Source organism: Oryzias latipes, chromosome 4 (genome assembly GCF_053564925.1).
Source record: "Oryzias latipes strain Hd-rR chromosome 4, Olatipes_Hd-rR_3.1".
In the NCBI taxonomy this organism is placed as follows: domain Eukaryota; kingdom Metazoa; phylum Chordata; class Actinopteri; order Beloniformes; family Adrianichthyidae; genus Oryzias; species Oryzias latipes.
In genome coordinates, this window is record NC_136240.1 from 17,253,170 (window position 1) to 17,274,391 (window position 21,222).

At 36.9% G+C, this 21,222-nt stretch overlaps 2 protein-coding genes across 18 annotated transcripts in view; both read right to left on the reverse strand.

Annotated features, from left to right (window-relative positions):
- Positions 1 to 11,280, reverse strand: part of csnk1g2b (casein kinase 1, gamma 2b) — a 34,876-nt gene extending 23,596 nt beyond the window's left edge. For 7 of the 15 annotated variants that reach the window (XM_023954289.2, XM_078945902.1, XM_023954286.2 and 4 more), the window contains exons 1-2: positions 10,988 to 11,279; positions 5,101 to 5,801 (exon numbers count right to left, since the gene is read on the reverse strand). In XM_023954289.2, coding sequence (XP_023810057.1) covers positions 5,101 to 5,322 — 222 coding nt within the window. In that variant the 5' untranslated portion in view covers positions 5,323 to 5,801; positions 10,988 to 11,279. Of the gene's footprint in view, positions 1 to 5,100; positions 5,802 to 10,745 lie in introns of all 15 variants that reach the window. The other 8 variants (XM_078945904.1, XM_078945907.1, XM_078945900.1 and 5 more) reach the window with 2 other exon arrangements.
- A 335-nt stretch (positions 11,281 to 11,615) lies between these two features.
- dmbx2 (diencephalon/mesencephalon homeobox 2) lies at positions 11,616 to 14,500 on the reverse strand. 3 transcript variants are annotated; one of them, XM_011474058.4, is made up of 5 exons: positions 14,349 to 14,500; positions 13,833 to 14,012; positions 12,869 to 13,044; positions 12,500 to 12,558; positions 11,616 to 12,357 (listed from the first exon to the last, which is right to left on the reverse strand). In XM_011474058.4, the coding sequence occupies exons 2-5, from the start codon at positions 14,002 to 14,004 to the stop codon at positions 12,282 to 12,284; spliced, it is 483 nt and encodes a 160-aa protein (XP_011472360.1). In that variant the 5' UTR covers positions 14,005 to 14,012; positions 14,349 to 14,500; the 3' UTR covers positions 11,616 to 12,281. The 3 variants fall into 3 exon arrangements, with proteins under 3 accessions (XP_011472360.1, XP_004068048.1, XP_078802034.1); XM_004068000.5 differs by lacking the exon at positions 12,500 to 12,558 and having other exon boundaries at positions 14,349 to 14,499; XM_078945908.1 differs by lacking the exons at positions 12,500 to 12,558; positions 14,349 to 14,500 and adding an exon at positions 14,250 to 14,332.
- Positions 14,501 to 21,222: the final 6,722 nt, after the last annotated feature.

Sequence of the window (21,222 nt, forward strand, 5' to 3'; positions counted from 1 at the left end):
AAACCTCTTCTGAAAATTAGTCACAAATATTTGCCATAAATATTGAAAATATACTTAGGTGGATAAACAGAATAACAGAATTTATTACATGTCTTAATTAGTGCATCTTTTAAATGTTTTTCAAAAATGTTTTGAAAACACTAAAATGGACATTTTCTAGCATTAGCTTTTCTAGAACAGTTATCGTAGGGCGAAGGCAGGGTACGTCACAGGGCCTCACACACACCTAAGGGCCAATCTAGAATGGTCAATCAAGTCTTTTTTGGACTGTGGGAGGAAACCAGAGTTCCTAGAGAGAACCCACGCATGCATGAGGAGAACATACCAACTTCACAGTGAGAGCCCTGCCAGGATTTGAACCAAGGCCTTCTCCCTGTGAGGGGACACCGCTAACCACTACATCACCATGCAGCCTTTTTCCTTTTTTTTGTATAAATAATTACGCCCACAGGGTTTCACATACATAACAGTGCTGCCAATATTATTTGAACAGAAATGTATGCGTTTCTGAATAGGTATTAAATGTTGAAAGAATTTCAAGAATGTTTTAATATAAAAACAAAACTTTCCAGGAATCAGAATTTAAAGTGTTCCAAAGATTAAAACTCTAATCGCTAGTTCCTCGATGTGCACTTCTTTCAGAAAAGTGTTTTTAACAGCTGAATCTTCAGCAGAGTTTATGACCTCATCTCTCTGAAGAAAAATAAAGTGTCTGTCAATGAACAGTATTGTATTTTAGCGACTGATTAATTAAAGGATTAGCTAGTCGACTTAATATTGGCTTTTACATGCTGTAGACATCCCAGGATTTATTTTTTCAGTCTACCCAGCATGCACTCTAAAGATCCCAAGTAGAGAAGGGAAGACCTTAAATCGTCAAAATGTCACTTTAATTCCAGCCGAACGTGCTGATAAAGCGTTGTACCTTCCAGTTTTACGATGACTGCCACATGGCAGACTTGTGTAAACTGCTGAGCTGGTCTACAGAGACGGCCTCTTCCCGTACTACAGCGATAGGTGGAAAGGGTTGGCTGCAACACCTCAGAGTGTTTGCATTAAAACTTGTGAGCAGCTTTAACCACATGACCCACCTCCCTTGTACGCTAATGTATAGGTTTTACAAATACTGAATACATGATGGCAAGAGGAAAATATTAATACATATTTTGCTTTGCTCTATAACATTTAAATTCACTGACTTGACAAAATGATCCAAATTTGACTCTTTGTTCACCGTTTTTTTTAATGTGCCATTCAAAACATAAAGGAGGTGCTACTGACCCTTCAAACTACAAGATTAAAGACCAACTTAAAATGGATCTCTCTAAAAAGATGCAAAATGCCACAATGTCATAACTGTGCCGATCCATGCAAATGTATAATTACTACCAAATTCTACTCAGATTTAGAGGATTTCAGGCCACTAGAAGTTTCCAGGTTTTGCAAAATACCATAAGATTAGTCAAGTTAATCATGCAAATCTAATTTTAGTTGTTTTCCCACCAAAGCTATGATTAACATCTTTCACATAACAGGCTGAAGTCATTGGTTTAAAATAAAAAGCTAAAATTACTACTGGACTGCTTCCTGTTTTCTCACATGAACACTTTACATACATGTTTGGCATACAATGTAAGCCTGTTTTTGTGTCTTCACATACCTGAATGGTGAAGCTGGTTTGAAACATAATAAATCAAGTTGAACTTTACAGTGAGATTAGGCTTAAAATACTGCACTATTTTTCCAGGCAGGTAACAACTTTGATGTCTGATTGAAAGCAAGAATACCTTCTTTCATTTATTAAGTCCCACATATTTCAGTTGTTACCCCAAGTTATGTAAAAAAACTATTTTTAAAGTCCCACTCCGATCATCTTTTGATCTATTTTATAAGTGTTCCCATTGGTTTTTTGATTATGATCATGTTTATAGCTAAAATCAAAAGCTGTGTTCTTTCCTGGACATTGTTTTTGCAGAATGGCAGTACTTTCTTAGCCTCCAAGTTGTGGGCGGGACCACTGACATGGAGTAAGCCTCCCCGCACATCCCAGTCACCCATCTTCTTACATGCGTTCTCCTAGCTTTTAGCCCTCAAGTGGACCTTTAAATAATCAAACAGCGTTAGTTTTGTGTGGAATTTAAAAAATGAGTTATAAACTGAACCAACTTTTGATCTTGAGAATTGAAACTTCCCCAGTTGATAATTTTGACAGATTTTCAGCTCTACTAGATGATAATCATACTATGTCAAGTCTCAGGGAAATGTTAGTCTGAATCATGCAAGTAACATAGTTGTCAACACCATAAATTACCCTCCCATGGTCAAAATATGACAGTCCCTTATCGTGGTCAAAGGTAGTCATCAACACATACAGGTGTCCTCAATAATCACTATGTTCTAACAGATGCTACCAAAATTAAAGGCAAGTTTTAAAGGAGACACATCTACAGATTGAATCCATACTATTATTTTTTTTCCATGCGGTTTTTCACAGACTTATCACAGCATAATAAAACAAATTGGGTTGAGAGGTGCAGTTTACATTGACAAAATATTAAAAAATTAAGAGGGCAGTGTTTTTAGAAATAAAAATAAAAAGTAAACTGTGTGTGAAGGATAAATACAATCACATACAATGTCAGCTATTTTCTCAGCAGAGGAAAATGACAGTGTGCTCACTTCTGTCATGTTCCTCGTTTTAATCGACGATGGGATCCCGCCCTTAAAGAAACATCCCTAAAGCCTTCAGTTTACTTGCGGCAGCGACCACGCAGCCATGCCAACACCAAATACAGGTTTGTCTGTGTCAGAAAGTGCCCAGCTGGACTAAAGACCACTCTGTACCCAGAAGGCTCGCCAACAAAGGCCACCCTTCAGTACTGGGTAGTTTTTTCTGACGCTTATTGCACCAACATTTACAGAAGCTTCGTGACACACTATCTTGAGCACCGACCTATCGTAGAATTACGTTTGAGCCATGAAACTCACCTTCAGTCAGAGGAACAAAGGTCCAGCAATATAAAAAATAGCAGATAAAAGATAGAAACTACATGCTGACAATTGTGATTCGTCTTTTAGAGGACCATATTTAACATTTATAAGTGAAAGATTTATAAAAGAAAAAAAATACTGTGCACATTACAGTCACTATCTCAAACAAAGCAGATACATTAGCTTCTTGGTAGATCATTTACCAGACACAAATTAATATTTTTACATAACTTCCCTAATGCTTTACTGGGACATTTTTAACATCTAAGTGACATTTGATTTTATGCTTTTCAGTTTAAGGAGGATGCTGACATGTGATTAAACCTAAAGGTAGTTCAATCTGACATTTTTACATTTTATTTTTTAATATTTAATGCCCCCAGTCATAAAAACATTTTCTGTTGTGGAGAGGTTTTCCCAATTCCGTTTCCTTATGGGGAATTTGTTCTGTTTCCAGTTAAAGCCCATCCCAGATCAGCCAATCAGTTTTACAAGCTCTGAGAAGCTTGAAACAGTTGTTTAAATGATGATGTTGTACATTAATAACTGTGTTAACCAGTGTATTCAACAGAAAATGTTACCATTTCTACATGAATACTATAATGACAAATGTGCAAAACACCACTAAGCTGTCTTTGAAATTTGTCTGAATTACATGTTTAGCTTTAAGGCTGAATTGAAACTGAAAGCCACATATGGCTAGAGTTACATTAAACAAATGTTATTATTAACATCTACTGATTTACTCGCCCAAATTAAATCCAATCAGTTGTAAATTAAATTGGAAAGAAACTTCACTTCAGGGCTTCTATTTTTGTTAATTGAATATAAGAATTGTGACATTTGAGCTTAAGTTAGCACCCTCAGTGTGACACATCCTTTGTAAGAATTATTATTCCAAAAAAATCTATTTCACTGAGGAATTGTGTTGGAATTCCCTGGCCTATTCTCAAAAGATGCAACTTTTAGCAACAATTACTTCAGATATAACCTGAAATAGGACAATCAGAGCTGTAACAATGCAGGCACAATTCACGTCAGGCATATGTTAGCAGGTGGCTGTAGATAATAGGGGTTATTATTTGTCTAAGCTAAAGAGGAAGTGTTCAGCAGCGTTTGCTTAAACATAGGCCCCGTCTGACAGGCAATGCTATTCACCAGGTTACCCCAGGGAGCTGTGAGATCATGAACTAAGGTAAAACAAAAACAAAAACTTATCATTGGAAATAATTAGTACGACTGGCAAAATAATCATTGCTCTCAAACAAAGAAAGACAAACGACTAAAACAAAAAACTCTTAATAAAGCTTGGAAACTATGCCCTAAAAACTAGGGGTGTAACTATTAATCGACTTTTGTACTCCTACAATCCAACCAAATCGATCTGTCTGCAGCTAGTTGTTAATCCAACTGGCCTATTCCATTATTAAATCGTTCCAAAATGAAATATATTGATCTCATCAATCTTGGAAAAAATACCATTTGCATTGAGGTACGGTTGGTTTATTTTACAAACACAAAAATGACCTAGTGCATCACAGTGGACAACACTCGTGATGGCACCAAAAAATGATTATCATTATCATTTTAGTCTAATGTGTGGAAACACTTTGAATTTTACAAAGAAATGTGACCATACAGTGTGGTAGAGTATTGTAATGATGTTGTATTTGGATTATTTTGATGTGGAAAAACAATAGTGGGCTGAATTTAGGAAACTAAAATGTGAATGGATTTGTCATTATTTCTTGTGTACTTGTTTGTACATATATTTAATTTCCATTTAATTTTCTTGCAAGAAATACAAGGAATCTGGAAAACTTCACCTGTACTTTTCAGTACCCAGGTACTCTGAATTGCATTGGTTGAATTTTTAGCTAAAAATATCCGGGATCAATTTTCGCTCAGTGAATCAGACCGTTCCAAATGAGCCATGAAGCAACATGTTAAACTATACTGGAAAAAAAACATTAAAAATATGGGTTTTCTCATAGGAAACGTGGAAATTCACACAATGTAAGACATGAAATGAAACTATTCACTAAAAAGATAGTTTTCTCAAGAGTGTAAAATATAATAACTGTTCAGTTCTAATTGAGATGAACTTACCAATTTGATGGCCACATATTCATTAGTATAGAGGTTTTTTCCCAGCCGCAGCTCTCCAAAGTTTCCACAGCCGATTTTTTTACCCACACGAAAGTTTGGACCAACCATAAGAACTCCAGAGTTGGTCCCTGAACTCCTGCCCCCAGTCCTGCTGCCTGTTGTCTTGGACATCTTTTTCCCTTCCTCTGTCTCTCCCTTGCCCCCTCTCTTATCAAAATCCATAAGCTTGTGATACCCTGGCCTCTCCACGGTTAGTCTCCAGCCATGCAAATCACAGACAGACTCCAATAATAACAAAGGAGAACGTTTTAAGGAGGGGGGAGGGAAACTGATCTCACAAGACAGAGGAAAGGTATCACTATTAAAATGTACCAAGCACACTGTAGCTAAAGTAAGCTGTGTCTGCTAAAGAGGGGGATCGTTGTTGTGAGTTTCTTCACTCCAGTCAAAGAGTTGCAGGTCCTTGCCTGATGAGAAGGCAGGTTTTACTGGGACAGATCCAACAGTACACGACCAGTTTTAGTCATAAAAAAAGAGATCCAAAAACAGTTATTGTATCCACAAGGCCACTTGGGAGCATCTTCTGAAGATTCTTGTCAGCCATCATTGACACTGTAGAAAATCTTCATGTTGCAGGGCCAGAGCAGCGAGAAGTCCAGAGTTTGAGAAGCAGCAGAAAGGTTATGAGAAGGGTTTGGTATCTGCCAAAGCAAAAAAGACAAATTAAAGTTATATTATGTACAACAAAAATGGAGCAGAAGACTATGTACAAACTTCTCAGTGTTTTTACTTGTACCCGCTGCAAGTAACATGGAGCAAACTGAAACCTTTAACCTTTTGGTTAAAGATCAAACTATGCCAAATGTGTCCATTTCATTTTACTGGTTTAAAACAAACCTAAGAAATCTATGAGGAAAAAAAACACTGTTTCTACAAAATATGGAAATATTTGCTAGAGATAAACAGCATTTTATCTCAAAAAACATCAGTAAAGGACCAAATTTATGAGTCACAAATATCCCCTCCGTACATAAGCACTTTTTCATGAGGTAAAATGCTTTTGAGCAGAGCTTCTACAAATATGAACTCAAAAACAATTCTCAAAACACCAGCCCTTAAAACCTCCATCACATTGGTAGGTAATACTTCTACCCTATTAAAATCAAACCAAAACTAAACAGAGATGTTCATAAGTCTCTTTCTGAGAGTCTCTTTCTCAACAAAAACATAGTAGGGAGATCTTTGTGACAGCAATGTCCTGTAGGTAGAAAAATGGAAAACGCAAATGAACATTGTTTGTTGGTTCCAAAACTCTAGTCAAGTCTTAAATCCTAGAGGAACTATTAAATAAAGTCTAGTATCTCTTCCCGTGACGCTTTAATGGGACTCAAGTTCAAGTCCAATTTCCTATCTCTGCCAAGGCAAACAATAAAATTCAGATTAACATAATCAAAGTTACTCCATCAACTTTGTCAGATTTCTCAGAGGATAAAGTACACGAAATGATGCAGAGACTGACAAAGGGCAGCTATGTTTTCAATGGAAAGGCACTTAGAGATCAATGTCTGCTACAACACTTTATCTCAACATTTCATTTGAAAGTACTGGACAAAAATATTGAATGGATTTAAAGTACAGCCAGCATGCTACAGATAGATAAGCTATACAGACAGAATCAAAAAAAAAAAATCATATTGCTACATTAATATTAATTATTTTACTCTTAGAAGAACAAAACATTATTATCAATGACAGCTGTGCTAAAGGCAATTTTTATTATAGTAAATTTCTATTTTAAAAGTTTCAGTCCATCCATCCATTTTCTTCCACTCATCCTGGACCGGGTCACAGGGGCAGCAGCCCGAGTTTCCTCTCCCTCGCCACTTCCTCCACTCCAGCTCCTCTGGGGGAATCCCAAGGCGTTCCCAGGCCAGCTGACAGACGTATTCTCTCCAGCGTGTCCTGGGTCTTCCTTGGGGTCTCCGGCCAGTGGGACATCCTCGGAAACCCCCCCCCATGGAGGCGTTCGGATCAGATACTTAAACCACTTCAACTGGTTATCTTTGTAGATGTAAAACTTTCTGCCAAATGTTATAAACAAACTTGAACTATAGAATACATTTTCATGGCTAAGAATTTAGAAAAAGAAACATCTCTTTTCTATCAGCAGACATAAGATGCAAAATCATGGAATTGTAAAGAATAAAAACATCATGGCCTTTACATCAGTGTGGTAATAATTCTGGGCTAATAACTCCTCACTTTTTCTTTTTAAAGAGAATTGCTGGATACAAGAATTTATTTTTCTAAAATCACTCAGTTTGAAACCCTTTTATAAGAGAGGAAGGTCTAAAAACAGTTGCTTGAATGCTCAAAATTAAAAAAGTGAATCTCAGCTAAACACAAGTCAAGAGAGTGAATTTAGGAAAGTGGTTTAATTTAGTAAGTTGACAGGCAGCAACTCGAAATGACTTACAGCAGTTCACAACAGGTGTTTGTTCTTCCAGAGGAAATAATGAGTCTGAAAACAAAACTAACCTGATCCAAGCAGCCACAAGATTAAATGGTCTGTATGGAATTAAGCCAAAACTCTATTTGTTTCTATGGGAATGCATATATAATCTCAGCTGGTCTAGTAAAATTCACCCATAAGAAATCCAGCTAAACTGAAAATGAATGTGTATAAGCAGACAAAAAAAGATTGTTCATTTTATGTCAACAGGAAGTAAAGTGTTTAACAAAAACGCTTAACAACATAAAAACAGATTTCTTACCATTTATTTTTCATGTTAAATCGGACTATGATTAGCACTGTCCCTTCTGCTTCAATATCGGATATGATGAATAACTAGAAAAATGTACAGGTTATGTACATGACAAAGCAGCTGAAGGCTTTCAAAATATCAGGAGGATGAATAACCACTAAAATTGGAAATAAATAAAAATTGAGGTAGTCAATACAACAAAAGACTTATCTAGATCCATAAAAAAACTAAAATTACTCCAAAAATCCATTGGTAGGATAGTCGATATCATTTAAAATTGCAATGAAGCGTTAAAATGATGCATCATGCATTACAGTAAAGCTGGAAATCCAGCCACCATTCATTTATCAGGTGGTTAAGCAGCACAGATGAGCACCGATATAACATTGAGTAAAAAAAAAAAAAAAAAAAAAAAACGCAAAAAAAAATAAAATGTGCAATTAGAGTCTGGTTTACTGAATCAGTTCTGTTTTTATGTCAGTTGCATCTAACTCCACCCCAGAGTTGGGAAAATAATTCATTCAGTTTGAGGTTCCATTCCCTGCTGTGTTCGTAACACAAAGGGGGGGGGGGGTTTGCTTGTCCCTGTCCCCACTCAGAAAACTTATTTGATCATCCACGCTCACTTTCTGCCATTACAGACATTGATGAGTCCCATCATGGCTTCTCCACTCAACCATGGCACAGTTTTTATTTGTTTTTTTATTCATCCAACGTCATTTGCTCATCAAGTTAAATAAGCAAGAATGACCAGATTTTAAAGTATATCTGTGAGTTTCTCAATTGTCTTTCTGGTCCAAATTCCCAGCAGACATTTAACTCTGGCTACAGATCAGATAGACCTCTTTGTTGCCATGTTTGAAAGGTATTTTCGACAATCCGAATAGCCTATCATTCCACGTATTGTCTATTTATAGGACTGGTAGAAATGGTAATTGACACCATGACGTTTGGTCATATGTGCTCAAAGAACAACAATGCTGTAGTCAGATCTGGAAAAAGTGTGCTGTGGTGCACCTCTGCAAGCAGGTCGAGTGATCTGAGCCAGAAAACAGAACCAGATTGATCAGAGCAAATAAATTATCTGTACTTTCAGGTTTTTCTTGCTAGAAAACTTGACTTAAAAATTGTGTTATATTTCAAACCAATACACTTGAAGGAAAATAAAGAAAATGCTTGGATTGATAGCGCTCATTGGTGATACATTAATATTGAATTTAGCTACAGTTTATCTAACATGCCAAATTATTTAACACTACATGTCTGCATAAAAGGAAACACTAAGGCCAACCCAGCATGCTGGGAACAAAAAAAGGAGATGTTAAGAATGTTAGATCATCTTTTAAATACAAATACAAAGGGAAAGGCAGTAACAGATCTCTGCCAAGAGAAAGGGCAAATACTCAAACTGGTTTTACAAGGAAACAGTAAGTCGCATGTTGTTATACTCTTGACATTATTTTTAGAAACATATAGATGTATTCTGAATCTGAAAGTGTTTACCACACAGCCCTTGAAAGAATAGGAATTAATTCAGTTGAAGTGAGCAATTAAAGTTACTTTAAACTAATTTAGAATTGTTTGGGGTTTAGGTCATACATAATTTTTATTCCACATTAAAAGCATGAGTAGCATATCTCAGCAGTAGTAAATATTCAGCTTATCAATATATATATACATATATTTTAAATAGGTTCAAAGGTGCTACCTTGGCCAAAAATAAAGGAAAGGTGTTGCACTTCAATCCTTCAAATAATAGTTCTTAATATTTCACAATAAAATCCATCACCGTAAGTAATTTTGAACTTGATGACACAGTAACCTTTTGGAGACTTAAACTCAGAATCCTCTTGTTTCATACACTTCAGGAGGCCATCCATTTATATCTTTTGGTGTTGAAATTATTTAATCAGTAAAAAAATATATCATAAATAAACAAACAAATCTCTAAGCGTCAACTAGTAATCACTAAACTTAAAAAAACCATCTTCGTATGTTGGTTTCCTAACATTGTATAATAAATAAAGCTACATAAAAATCACCAAACACCTCTACACCAAGATGGGAAATCCAGTTGAGAATTCCCACAAGTAGCCAGGCTATCGTTAAGTGTCTCTTTTCTGAAGAACAAATGGCATCCTTTATGAATTTACGCTCCTGAAAGCTACATGCTAACTAAATCTACTGAATTGTACCTAACAGCTGTCATTAGGCGTTAGTTTCGAGTCGTTTCAAGCATTCAGATCGTCCAATTTGCACCACAGTTCTTACTTTTTAAATTTTGATTCTTAATATACATTTTTAAAATACAAACCAACATTACTACTTGTGATATATTGTTAAGAGGCTCTTCTAAAAACTGGCGTTACGAGCGCACAAGGCCAGACAGTTTAAAGCTATCTACTAGCTAGCTTGATATCGATTAGTGCCTGCTAATTTATTTCCCAGAAACTGAAATCTCACACGCCTAATTTGAATACTGTTGTCTACCAAGGTACTATTACTTTGCATTTTAAGTGGAAATGTCTTCGTCGAACTAAGCTAACATTGCTAGCACCAACACAATCTTCTTTGGCCCAACGCCTACTAAAAAAAAAATAGAACTGCTACTAGCCGTCTATCGTTAGCCAAGCTCCCATCAAATTAAAAAAAAAATTAAAAAAAATAAACACATATTATCTTGACTGTTAGCTTATACAATTACATTAGGTAATTGAAAGCGTTAAGTCACATACATACATCATTTTACTCACGTCCATACATATCCATTAGCTAGTTCGTAAATGCTTAATAACTGAAAAATTAAAAGGTCTCGACTCATCGAACACGTTCCAAATCCTTTTCATTTATACAATGTCTGGATTATAGAGAGTTGATTACCTAAAAAATGTTGTTGGTCAGATCTTTGGATGGGCTCAAGCCGGACCACTGCCGGGCAACTCCTTAATCCGAGCAACCGATAGCACACGAGCGGCTAGTCTGGATATCCTACCGCTTTGCTCTCTAAGATAGCCTTTAGCAAACTAGCAACATCACCAGCAACATTTAAATACACAGCCCCGGCGAGTCGTCAAAAACACCCGTTCTTGAAGAATGATGACCGTCAAAGTACGACGTTTTACCTTAACATATCATATTTCAAAACTCGTTTGAAGTCATGGTTCTTCCTTCGTTGGTTTCTTTCCCCCGTTTGGCTTCTCTTGTGCTCAAGTTGCTATGATTTCCCACTGTGGTTCTCTTTAAGCCTCCTTTGCTACGCAGCGTCATTCTCATTCACATAGGAGTTAACCTCACGTACGCAAATAAAATCGACGTAAGCGGTTTGGTGAATACAACCAAACATCAGGCGCACGTAGCATCCAGGAAGCTGCTCTAAACTGGTTGAGTTTGGTTGACAAGTATCCCCCCCCCCCCTTTTTTTTTTTTAAATAAGTTATGCTTTTATAAAGATATATTAAACATATTTGTTTGGTTTAATTATTTATTATTTCAAACACGGTTTAAATACATTTTCTTTTAATAACACTTTATTCTGATCTGGTCACTCCTTGAACAGGCAGACGTTTAATGTGTTTTCATTAATTAAAAATGTACACAATAGAACAGGAGGCAAAAGGAGATAATTGTTGTTTTTTAAATTACAAAAAGGAGATCTAACAATGTTGTGCTTATATTATAATTTTTCTACTGTTCAAAAAAAGATTTCTTTTAAAGCAGGCAGAAATAAAGCATTGAGAGCCTTATCCTACTGTGGTATTTCTTAAAAAACTTTATTAAACAAAGACAATTGAGTTTTCAAAAAAAGGTGCAAATAATTTTATTTCACATTTTATGCCATAGTGCTCATAGTGTTGCTATGGTACACAAGTCGAATCTGTGGATGCTGATCCTTACAGACAAAAGTTTTGATACTCCTAAGGCATATTAATGCCTAATTGACTTAAAAAGTATTTGGTCATTCATTTCTTCTGTATTTTTTTTGGATGTAAGAATCTGTTCTCCACACAGACTGATTTCACAGACTGATTTAGCACAAAAGGAGCATCTCATTTGAGGATGGCACACAGTTTTAGCATGCAGCCTAAAGGGACTACAGTTTCTTGTAACTGAATGTAGATCCTGCCAAGAGAGAGCTGTGCTGTTGGATGGTGGGCCAAAATAATGGGGGAAAGACAACATCAGGAAACAGAGCAGGATGATGAGGCGGCTGACTGTAGTGGACCCCTGACACAAAGGGGACATGTGGAGGAGAGTGAAGTTGCAGGGAAAATTGAGAGGTATCAGAGTCCAAATCCTTGGTTTCATCCAAACCATTTGGAAGTGGGTTGTTACTCCCAGCCTGTGACATTGCGGTGTCTTTTTCCTCTTCAATCCTCTCTTTCTTCTGACCCATTTTCCTGTTATGTTGATTTTCATCTAGATTTTGGTCTCTTGTGCTGGTGGAGCATCTCTGACCTTTACGAAACTTTGCCCTCCTGTTTTTGAACCAAACCTAGATGAGGATGCACAGAAAATAGAAGAATATTTTAAAGTATTTTATTCAACACTCATCAAAAAACAAAAGCATGAATAAATATTTTAAGGCTAATAGGAAAAAAATAAAGTACAAAGTGAATGGATTTTATGTATCTTACTGTGTTATCCAGATTACAGTATAACTGTTATATAATGCTGGGCTGTAACCCCATAAATTCTGCAAGATAAAATTATAAAAATGGAAGAAGAACTGCGTCAATAACACTGACTGTAAAGATATGAAAATATTTGGGGGGAATGGCATTAGTTATCATTTCAAAATATACTGAAAATAGCCATGTAGACTCTTTCTATTCTAATGTTTTTAATGTTTTTTTTAGATTTCTGTTTTGTTTCAGTCATCAAAATACATTGCTAAATTAATGTTAAAAAATATCTAACTTTAAACAAGACTAAAACAGCACAGCTGCTGCAGCAGTCTGTGGGTTTTCTTTGGGAGTCAGGTGATGGGCAGAGCATGTGATCACCTGAATGCGGGCCTCAGGCAGGTTGATGCACATGGCCAGCCTTTCCCTGATGTTAACATCTGGATATTGTGTTTGCTGGAAGGCCTTCTCCAGAGCCTGCAGCTGTGACACTGTGAACGCGGTGCGGCTGCGGCGCTGCTTCTGTTGGTTGCCGTAGCGAGCTTCCAGGATAAGCTCTGATGAAAACAAGAAGAGATGGAGACAACAAAAAAATAGTTTTAAACCCAAGGACTATCTATCTGTTACAACTTGGGGATGTGTTAGCATGTTGTACTTGTAACAAACAAGCACATACATACAAAGAAAAACATTACAAATTCTTAATTTATGAGCTCCACTGACTGTAAAATCCAGAATGGAATTGAATTTGCTATTGCCTGATCATCCAGAATCCACCATCACCACCCATATTGTTCTGAACTTCTTCCTCTCACTATCTCCATTCTCACAGTTCCCTTGGTTTGTCTCACCACCTTGATGAGGGTCAGAACCTTTGCCTGCTCTGCTCTCTATCCACATTACTCACAACAGACTCTCTATGTCCTTTCAAACCAAGTTTTAAAATTAGACATATTTATATCAGCATATTTTGCTCAACATTCTCGTCTCCTTAGCAAACAAAACATCCTCTTTTTGGTGTAATTTTAAGAGTCTGTTTGATTGCGTTTTTAATATATTAATAATCCTGGTTTTATAGTTTTATATTCACACAAGTAATTTTCCAGAAAACAAAATACTTTATAGTATATTTCATGAGATTTTTTTGTAGTTTAATTAATTCAAATCCATGAAAAATAAGGTACATTTTCACTTTGGATGAAGAAAAAAGTTTCCATGTTTTATTTTATTGTGTCTTTGTTTTGCTTTTTATTTTGTTTATGTAATAACTATTTTCTTTTTTCTAACTGCTTCATATTTCTGTGTCGATGTTGAGATTTGAGAATGAAAAAGTAAATTCCCCTACCTGCAAGCCTTTCCGCCGCCATGGTGAAGGTGTGAGCGGGCGGGCCTACCGCGGAGTATGCGCGGTACTGCTCCGCCACCTGCCGGCGGAGGTCCAACATCGTGGGGTTCAAATCCTGGTAGGGGTGCGCGGCAGCGGCACCGGGGGTCCCGCAGAAATTCAAAGAGTACATGGTGGACTCTGTCCAAATAAACCAATGAACAATAATAACAAAAATATATATGTAACTGTATCTATAATTTCCTGTAATAATGACATTTAATTAACAATAATTAATAAAGTCATTATTTTATGACAGCAAATACATTCGTGTAATTTCGTTTCAGAATATAAACACTAATACAAATAACAATATCGCTCTTTTTCATATTCCAATGATAAACTTTTTTGTCAACAAGTAAAATATAATAGTCATACTTATTGTTTATCCTCTTAGTTAAAACAATGTTTTTCTTTGTTTTTGGTATAACCCATCATCTTCCATCAATCATTTACTTCCGCCCACCAACGGTTTACCTGAAATCCCGCGCAGACGTCAGGTCCAGGTTCGCCTCCGAGCTCGGAAATCAATTTAGCAAAATTGTAGTCGGAAATAATTTTTTACTCCGCTTTAGGCCTGGTCTGACTCCCACCTGCGCTCTTTGTCCTGGCACGGATCTAATTCTCCGAAAAACCCATTCTCACCCCTCGACTATTTAAGAAGCATTTACCCATGCTCCCCTCCGCCATTAGCCAATAGAAAGAAAGGTATTAGCCGGGATTAGGTAGGCTGAGAGAAGAGAGGAGGGGTGGCAAGGAGCTCAAGTTTTTGAAACTATTGAACTTGAGAGATTTATGCCCAAGGAACCACCAATAAGCGAGCGTTTCATTCCCTCCAGTTAAAACAATTAAAACAATGTGGCCGGCTAATCTCCGAGGCAGGCCAGATTAAAATAGCAGCCTTTGATTGTCTTCTCCCTCCCAATCTCCTCTTTCCCAAAACTGCTGCTTTTGATAGTCCCTCTCAACTCCCAGAGGGGGTTTCTTTACAGGTTTGTTTTAATAACAGCAGCATATTTTGCCTTAAATTATCACCATGTGGAGTAAATCTGTGGTAGCATTTTGTCTGAGACCCATCAGAGTTACATAGAAAGATCAATTAAAGCAATCAAAAAGAAAAAAAAAACAACTAAATGTTATTTTTTTTTTTAATTGATTAAAAATCAAAATATCTCTTTAGTGTATAAAATAAAAAATTGGAATGTTTTTTCTAAACAAATTTTATTAAAACCATGTTACTACATATCCCATAATGCAACTGTGACTCTTTTGGTCTTTCACGTGGATTTCTCTTTTGTCCCCAATATATTTGCAAATGTATATTTGGCTTATGTACGGAAAACACGATATAACCAAATATGTGAAATATTACATTTTCTTGTCCTATTAATTGTTTCTAAAACTTTTTTTTAAATAAAATTCCACTAAAAATGTGTTCTTTCTCTTAGGTTGCCAATTTTTTTTCCATAAAACTCCATGGCTATTCATCCAAGTCCAAATAAATTCATAATTTATATGTTTTTCGTAACTACTAATTCCAGTACTAAAAATACAAACAATTAGTTAATAAAGCTATATACGTGAAAAAGTTTGGAAAAGTGTCTACTGAGCTGACTTTATCGGATTTATTAAATGTTACAGGTTCATTCCTGCAACAAAATATTAAGAAACTGCACTTGTCAGTATTCACAGATAAACTCATGGGGTTTTGCCTTTGTTTTGTGGTTTTGAAGAGTAACCATGGTTCACTTGTTCTGTTCACAGTCACGTACAATCAACTGCTTAGACGTCCAAAATATGTGAAAATGTTTGTGCTCTTTTTTTTCCTGTTTTTTCCCCCTCTTCTCCTTTCACTGTTCTTGGCTGTCAAGCTATATTAGTGTCCGATAGAAATAAGTCATTTAGAAGAGGCTCCGTCGGCCTGCCCCTCAGCCCCACTAAAAGCTCCAGGATTAGGTCCCAGAGGCCTTTGTCTCCACAGCCTGCAGGATTAGGGGAGATTTACAGCGAGGAGAGAAAAAAAGTAGTTATTTCATGGCACTTTCATGATGAAACCTGGCCAAAGCTGTGTTGGCTGGGGGGATTAGAGACACACAAAGAGTGTGCTTGTGTGTGACCCTCCCCATCTTAGAGCCGCCACCACTGACTCCCTTAATGCCCCCTTTCTCCAGATCATTTCCCCTTTTTGCGGACCAGCAGGGCTCATCCAGGTTCATCTCTCACCCTACAAGACAGTCAGGGTTCAGTCAAAATGAGAGCAAACTCCCCTAAACTCACGGCTTCTAAAACACACTAAGTTCTCAAGTTTAAGTTCCAACCAAAAAAAGTTTCGACCTGACGTTTCATCCCTGCAGCATTAATCAGTGAGCTTAGTGAAAAATTGGTTCAGCGATCAATGAGTTAAAAATGCTTTGCATTAAGGGAGGAAATGCATAAGTAAATGAGAAGTTAGTGGATTTTGGTGCCTCCTGTAGTGTTTAAAACCACTTAAAAGGAGTTATTTTGCTCCAAGAGGATCCACTTACACATGCAGGGATTAGAGTGAACTAATGACAAAGGGCCAAGTCACAGCAATGACAACAGTCTCACCGTTGAGCAGGTGTTATTCAGGTTTAGCTGTTGTCACATAGCAAAGGGATTTACAGAGATGTTAGCCCTCTGCTGAAAGTTTTTTTTTTTTATCAGGCAATTTGGTTAGCATTTTTAGGCTCAAAGGCAATTCTTTCTTAGTAAAATTTTCCTTTAAATTCTCAGGTTTTGAGAATGGGGGACTTCATCTCACCTCAGCAAATCTTATAACACTGAAAGATCTTCTCGTTGTGAAAGTTAACACAAAGCAACTCTTTACTTTTATACAGCATGTAAGTGGATTTGCTAAACAAATCACAAGACATCTAGAGATATGTTGCTGGGTTTTTTTGGACTGAAAACTAAACCATGGTCTGCCCATAAAGCACACAGGAACACCTACAAAAAAACTAAATGTAACCAGGGATGGGGGTGGTGTAGTGATTATTTGGCTCATTTTCTAGCAACAAAATCTGAATAAACTCCAAGGAATACCAGAGTGTAAGGATGCAAATAAATAATTGTTGAAAGAAAAAGAATAATCAGTGTGTAACAATGGCAAACATAATAACACACCTGAAATGCTGCTGCTGAACTTTAACATTAAGTAATTGCAAAAATTTATTAGGAACTAAACAATGTTTTAATGTTTTAAGTCTCCACATTTCTTCCACAGTTATAAAGCACGGATTATACACAACTTCTGCATGTTGGCGGAGTCTTGAGACATTAATGTCGAATGACAAAAGTTAAATTATTTCTAACTACAGATCCTTTCCAAAAATTAGATTAACATAGAAAAGTGTATTAATTTACATAATTTCATTCAGATAAGAACACTTTCACACAATGTAGATTCAGGGTTGACTATCTTATTTGATTTAAAGTATTTAAATTAAATTTTGCAGGGTGTGAATGTTTTAAACAGTTTCACCAACTAATCATCTAATAAAGTGAAAGCACCTGCACAGCTTCCCCATGTCATTAAATTGTTTGAGTTTGGTTCAATTATCTCAGCTGGGTTCAATATGGGGAAAACTTCAGACTTGACCACTAGCCATCATTGATCCCCTCCATAGTCTGGATAAGTCACAAAGGTTCATAGCTAAGAAGTGTCCAAAAATCAACGGAAATTCTAATGGAAGTGCAAAATGTAGCAGGAGAAAATGCATCAGCAAAGGAGACGAGCGTGGACTTCAGCGGATTATGGAAAGGACAAGATTCAAGAACCTGCAGACATCCAGAAAGACTGGAATGAGGTGGAGGAACAACTTCAAAAACCACCACATCCAGACGTATTCAGGAGATGGGCCACAACTGTGGGACTCATCAAGCCACTTCTGAGCCTGGACCAACAGAGGAAATGCCTCACCTGGACCAAAGAGAAAAAGGACTGGAGTGTTGGTCAGTGGTCCATAGTTCTGTTTTCTGATGAAAAGATAGTGTGTCTTTCATTAGGGAATCAAGGTCCAAGGGTTCTGAGGAAGACTGATGAGGAACAGAACCTAAGCTGTGAAATGTCTACAGTGATTTGGGCTGCAATGTTCAGCACTGGTGTTGGTAAACTCTGCTTTCTTTAATCCAAAGTCACTGCAACCGTCTAGCAGAATGTTCTAGAGGACTTCATGGTTGTTTCTGCTGAGGATCTGGATAGAGATGTGGGTTTCATCTTCCAGCAGCTCCTGGCTCCTGCCCAAACAATTGGAGTATTAAGGATGGATATATAATTTTGAAAATGTTTTTTAATTGGTTTGGTGTGATCATAATTTATCTGTTTGCATCAAACATTAAGAGGTAAATGGTGATTTCTCCACAGTGTTTTAATTTTTAAAACCCAGTTTTTGTGGGTTTTATGAGCTGGAACCCTAATTTATGTAAAAGTGAACAAATACTTAAACAGTAGGTCGTGAATCTATATTCTATGAAAGTTTTTTAAATGGAATTATGGAAATGAATACCCTTTTTTTATGATAATCTAATTTCTGGGAAAGGCTCTCTAGACTCACTAAGGTCAAGCATGAATAAATGACAGAAATGTCACCTTTGAAACGGTTGAGGTTGAGGTGGGTTATTTCAAACCTGGCGTTGATGATTTGAGCGTTAACAGTGACAGCTTCAGTGCTGGACTGATCCCCCATCTCCAGATGATGGAGAGATTCCACAACTCCATCTGTCCTGCTGCTGTCAGGCTCTAAAATAAAGATTTCAAATGTATTTAGAATTTCCTAAACAGGGTTGTAATTCTGATCTTTTAGTTCAGTATGTAAAAAATAAGTTTTGTTTTTCTATTTGGTTCTAATTTGGTGTTTTCTGTGTGTTTTTTTCCCTTTTTAATAAATGGCTGTTTCAACAAACCAGTTTCCCTACTGTGGGACAAATAAAGATCTTAATATCTTCTCATGTCTTAAAACTGCTGATGTCACTTTTAAGTTTATTTACAATTTTTTTTACAAAAACTTAATTTTATCCCAACAACAAACCAACAAGAAACAAGACCTTATCAAGTATCTGCTTTATTTCTGCTGTTTCATTCCAATGTTGGGGTTAGAGTTGCTTTTGTGTGACTACATGAATGTAACGGCGTATGATTGAACATTTGAATTCATTTAAATTAAAATTGTACTGATCAGGGGTGAATACTTGTTATTTCTTTGAATTTACTATTTATCCACTTGTGGTGTTGGAGAAAGTTCTCGATTCTTCCTAGTAGGAACATTATTTTGTAAAATTAAGGAAAAAATGTTATTATTATTTATAACATTTATAAATAGCATTTGACAACAGCTAAAGTGCCTATCTTATCAAATGGGAAGGTTTTTTTGGCATTTTGGTGTCCAAACAGGAAGAAAAGACACCAATTATTTTAAGAACCACATAATATTAGCTTCATTATTTTCATTTTACTACCAGTAACACATAAAAGATTACAAACAGGTTAGTTTTCGTGCCATGCTCGATTTTGAAGCCGATCCAGACCAAGATGTTGGGATGAATGGAAGTCGGGGGACAGCTGCGATAAGGGAGGACGGACAGGCACTAAATCTTCTTTTCTTCTCTTTTTTAGCCAACAAGGAGTAATTGTTAAAGTGTTCTGTTTAACAGATGTTTTATAAAGCCACCAAGTCTTTCTTAAATTACTTATCAATAGTGGAAATTTGTATTGACAGGGGACTGTCAGAACAGGACCTTTGTAGTTGTCAGTTATCCCAAAGGAAGGCCCCCTCGGACATTAACTGGATCGATCGGCACGCAGAAAACACAATTGGGAGGCTTTTAGAGGCTGCAGAGAGAGTCCGGGAGCATGTGGACAGAACGCACAGAGGATCTAAAGACTTCTTCGTCAAGAGAATCAATAGGACCCGCTGGCCTTTGACCTAGGGGAGACGTGCAGAGCGGCAGCAGTGGGTTCAGTGGGCCTTTTTTAAGCCTCTACAAGTGCTAGGATCACGCTGTGAAGCCTGACACGGACTATGACACACCCAGGGTTTAAAATGACATTGACCTGAGTGCAAATTGCACAAAAACAGCTTATGAGGAAACGTTAAAACATCATTTCAGCTTCATCTACTTTGATTTTATGGATCCGAAGTGAAGACTCACAATCTGAAGCCCTCTTTTTATAAGACACTGAGCCTCATTAACTTCCAATTATCTTCCTATGATCTCTTCTGCTGCCCCCGGGGGCAACTCCACCAGCAGATCAGTAGAACAGTCTGAATGGAGATCAGTCTCTTAATTGGGTGAGAAGAGCCACAGATTAAACAGGGACAGGAAGCAGTTGAACCTCTTGTGGTCAAGAGCAGCCACAATGGGCTCAAGTGGGGTTCAAGAGGTGAAATTATACCAGCTGAGAGAAAAATACAACTTTTTAGAAGAGTGTGAACTAAAATTTCAGTGCTTTTCCACAAACATGATTTACGTTAGAGAAGGCTATAACTGAGCGTCTTTTATGAGTCACATATTTGGAATCATAAGCTGTAAACCTTTGAATTTAAGCTCTATTTCAACGCTAATTATTTTTACCCCTCCTGTTATGTTCTTAGAAGTGAATGATTTTATGCTTTATTATGTTGTGTGTTCGTATGTTTTTTTGTTGTTTTTTTGGGTGTGATGGTCTTTTTATTTGGTTTTGGTTTTTAAAATTGTAAAATGTTTTTATGTCAAGCACTTTGAGTTACATTAGTTGGAAAAGTGCTGAACAAATAAAGTTTGATTTGATTTCTAACAAACAACACTATTGTTTATTCCTATTTGAATTACAAATTATATATATATTTTTTTACATTTTTAGATATTCTTTAAATACGCATCACAGCAGAAGTTTCAAAATGGAAAAATACTTTCATTTTTTGATTTTTTTCATTTTAAAATGGGTCAGTTGGACCTAGAATATACCAGGAATGGATAAACGTGTTGGGTTCTGCTTGTCCAGAGGCATCAAAATGCTGCTGAGCAGTGGCTTTGGCAATGCTGCTCTCCATCTATTAGCATGTGATCATCTGAGGAGCCCCCAGTGTGCAGCTTTCTCCTTCTGACCCCTTCAGTTCAGGCTGATCAAGAGGAGACAGACCGAGAGGCACTGATCGAATTTGATAATGAAGACGACCCCTCTAAGCTGCTTTGCTCCACATGTTTCAAATCTCTGTAACACTGCAAACACAGGGAAGCCCCCCTCCATGCCACTGCAACATTGTGAAGGTATTGATCCCTGCTAACTGGCTCTTTTAATACCTGGGGTCTGTGGCCCGGCCTGGGGAAATGCATACTGACATGTGGCAGGAGG

Excerpts from the sequence above, each read along its gene's own strand:
- dmbx2 (XM_004068000.5), bottom strand. The coding sequence starts at position 14,004 with ATGTACTCTTTGAATTTCTGCGGGACCCCCGGTGCCGCTGCCGCGCAC. Across the intron at positions 13,045-13,832 it reads GGCGGCGGAAAGGCTTGCAG|AGCTTATCCTGGAAGCTCGC; the intron begins GTAGGGGAATTT and ends TGTTTTCATCAG. Across the intron at positions 12,358-12,868 it reads TGCCTGAGGCCCGCATTCAG|GTTTGGTTCAAAAACAGGAG; the intron begins GTGATCACATGC and ends ATCCTCATCTAG.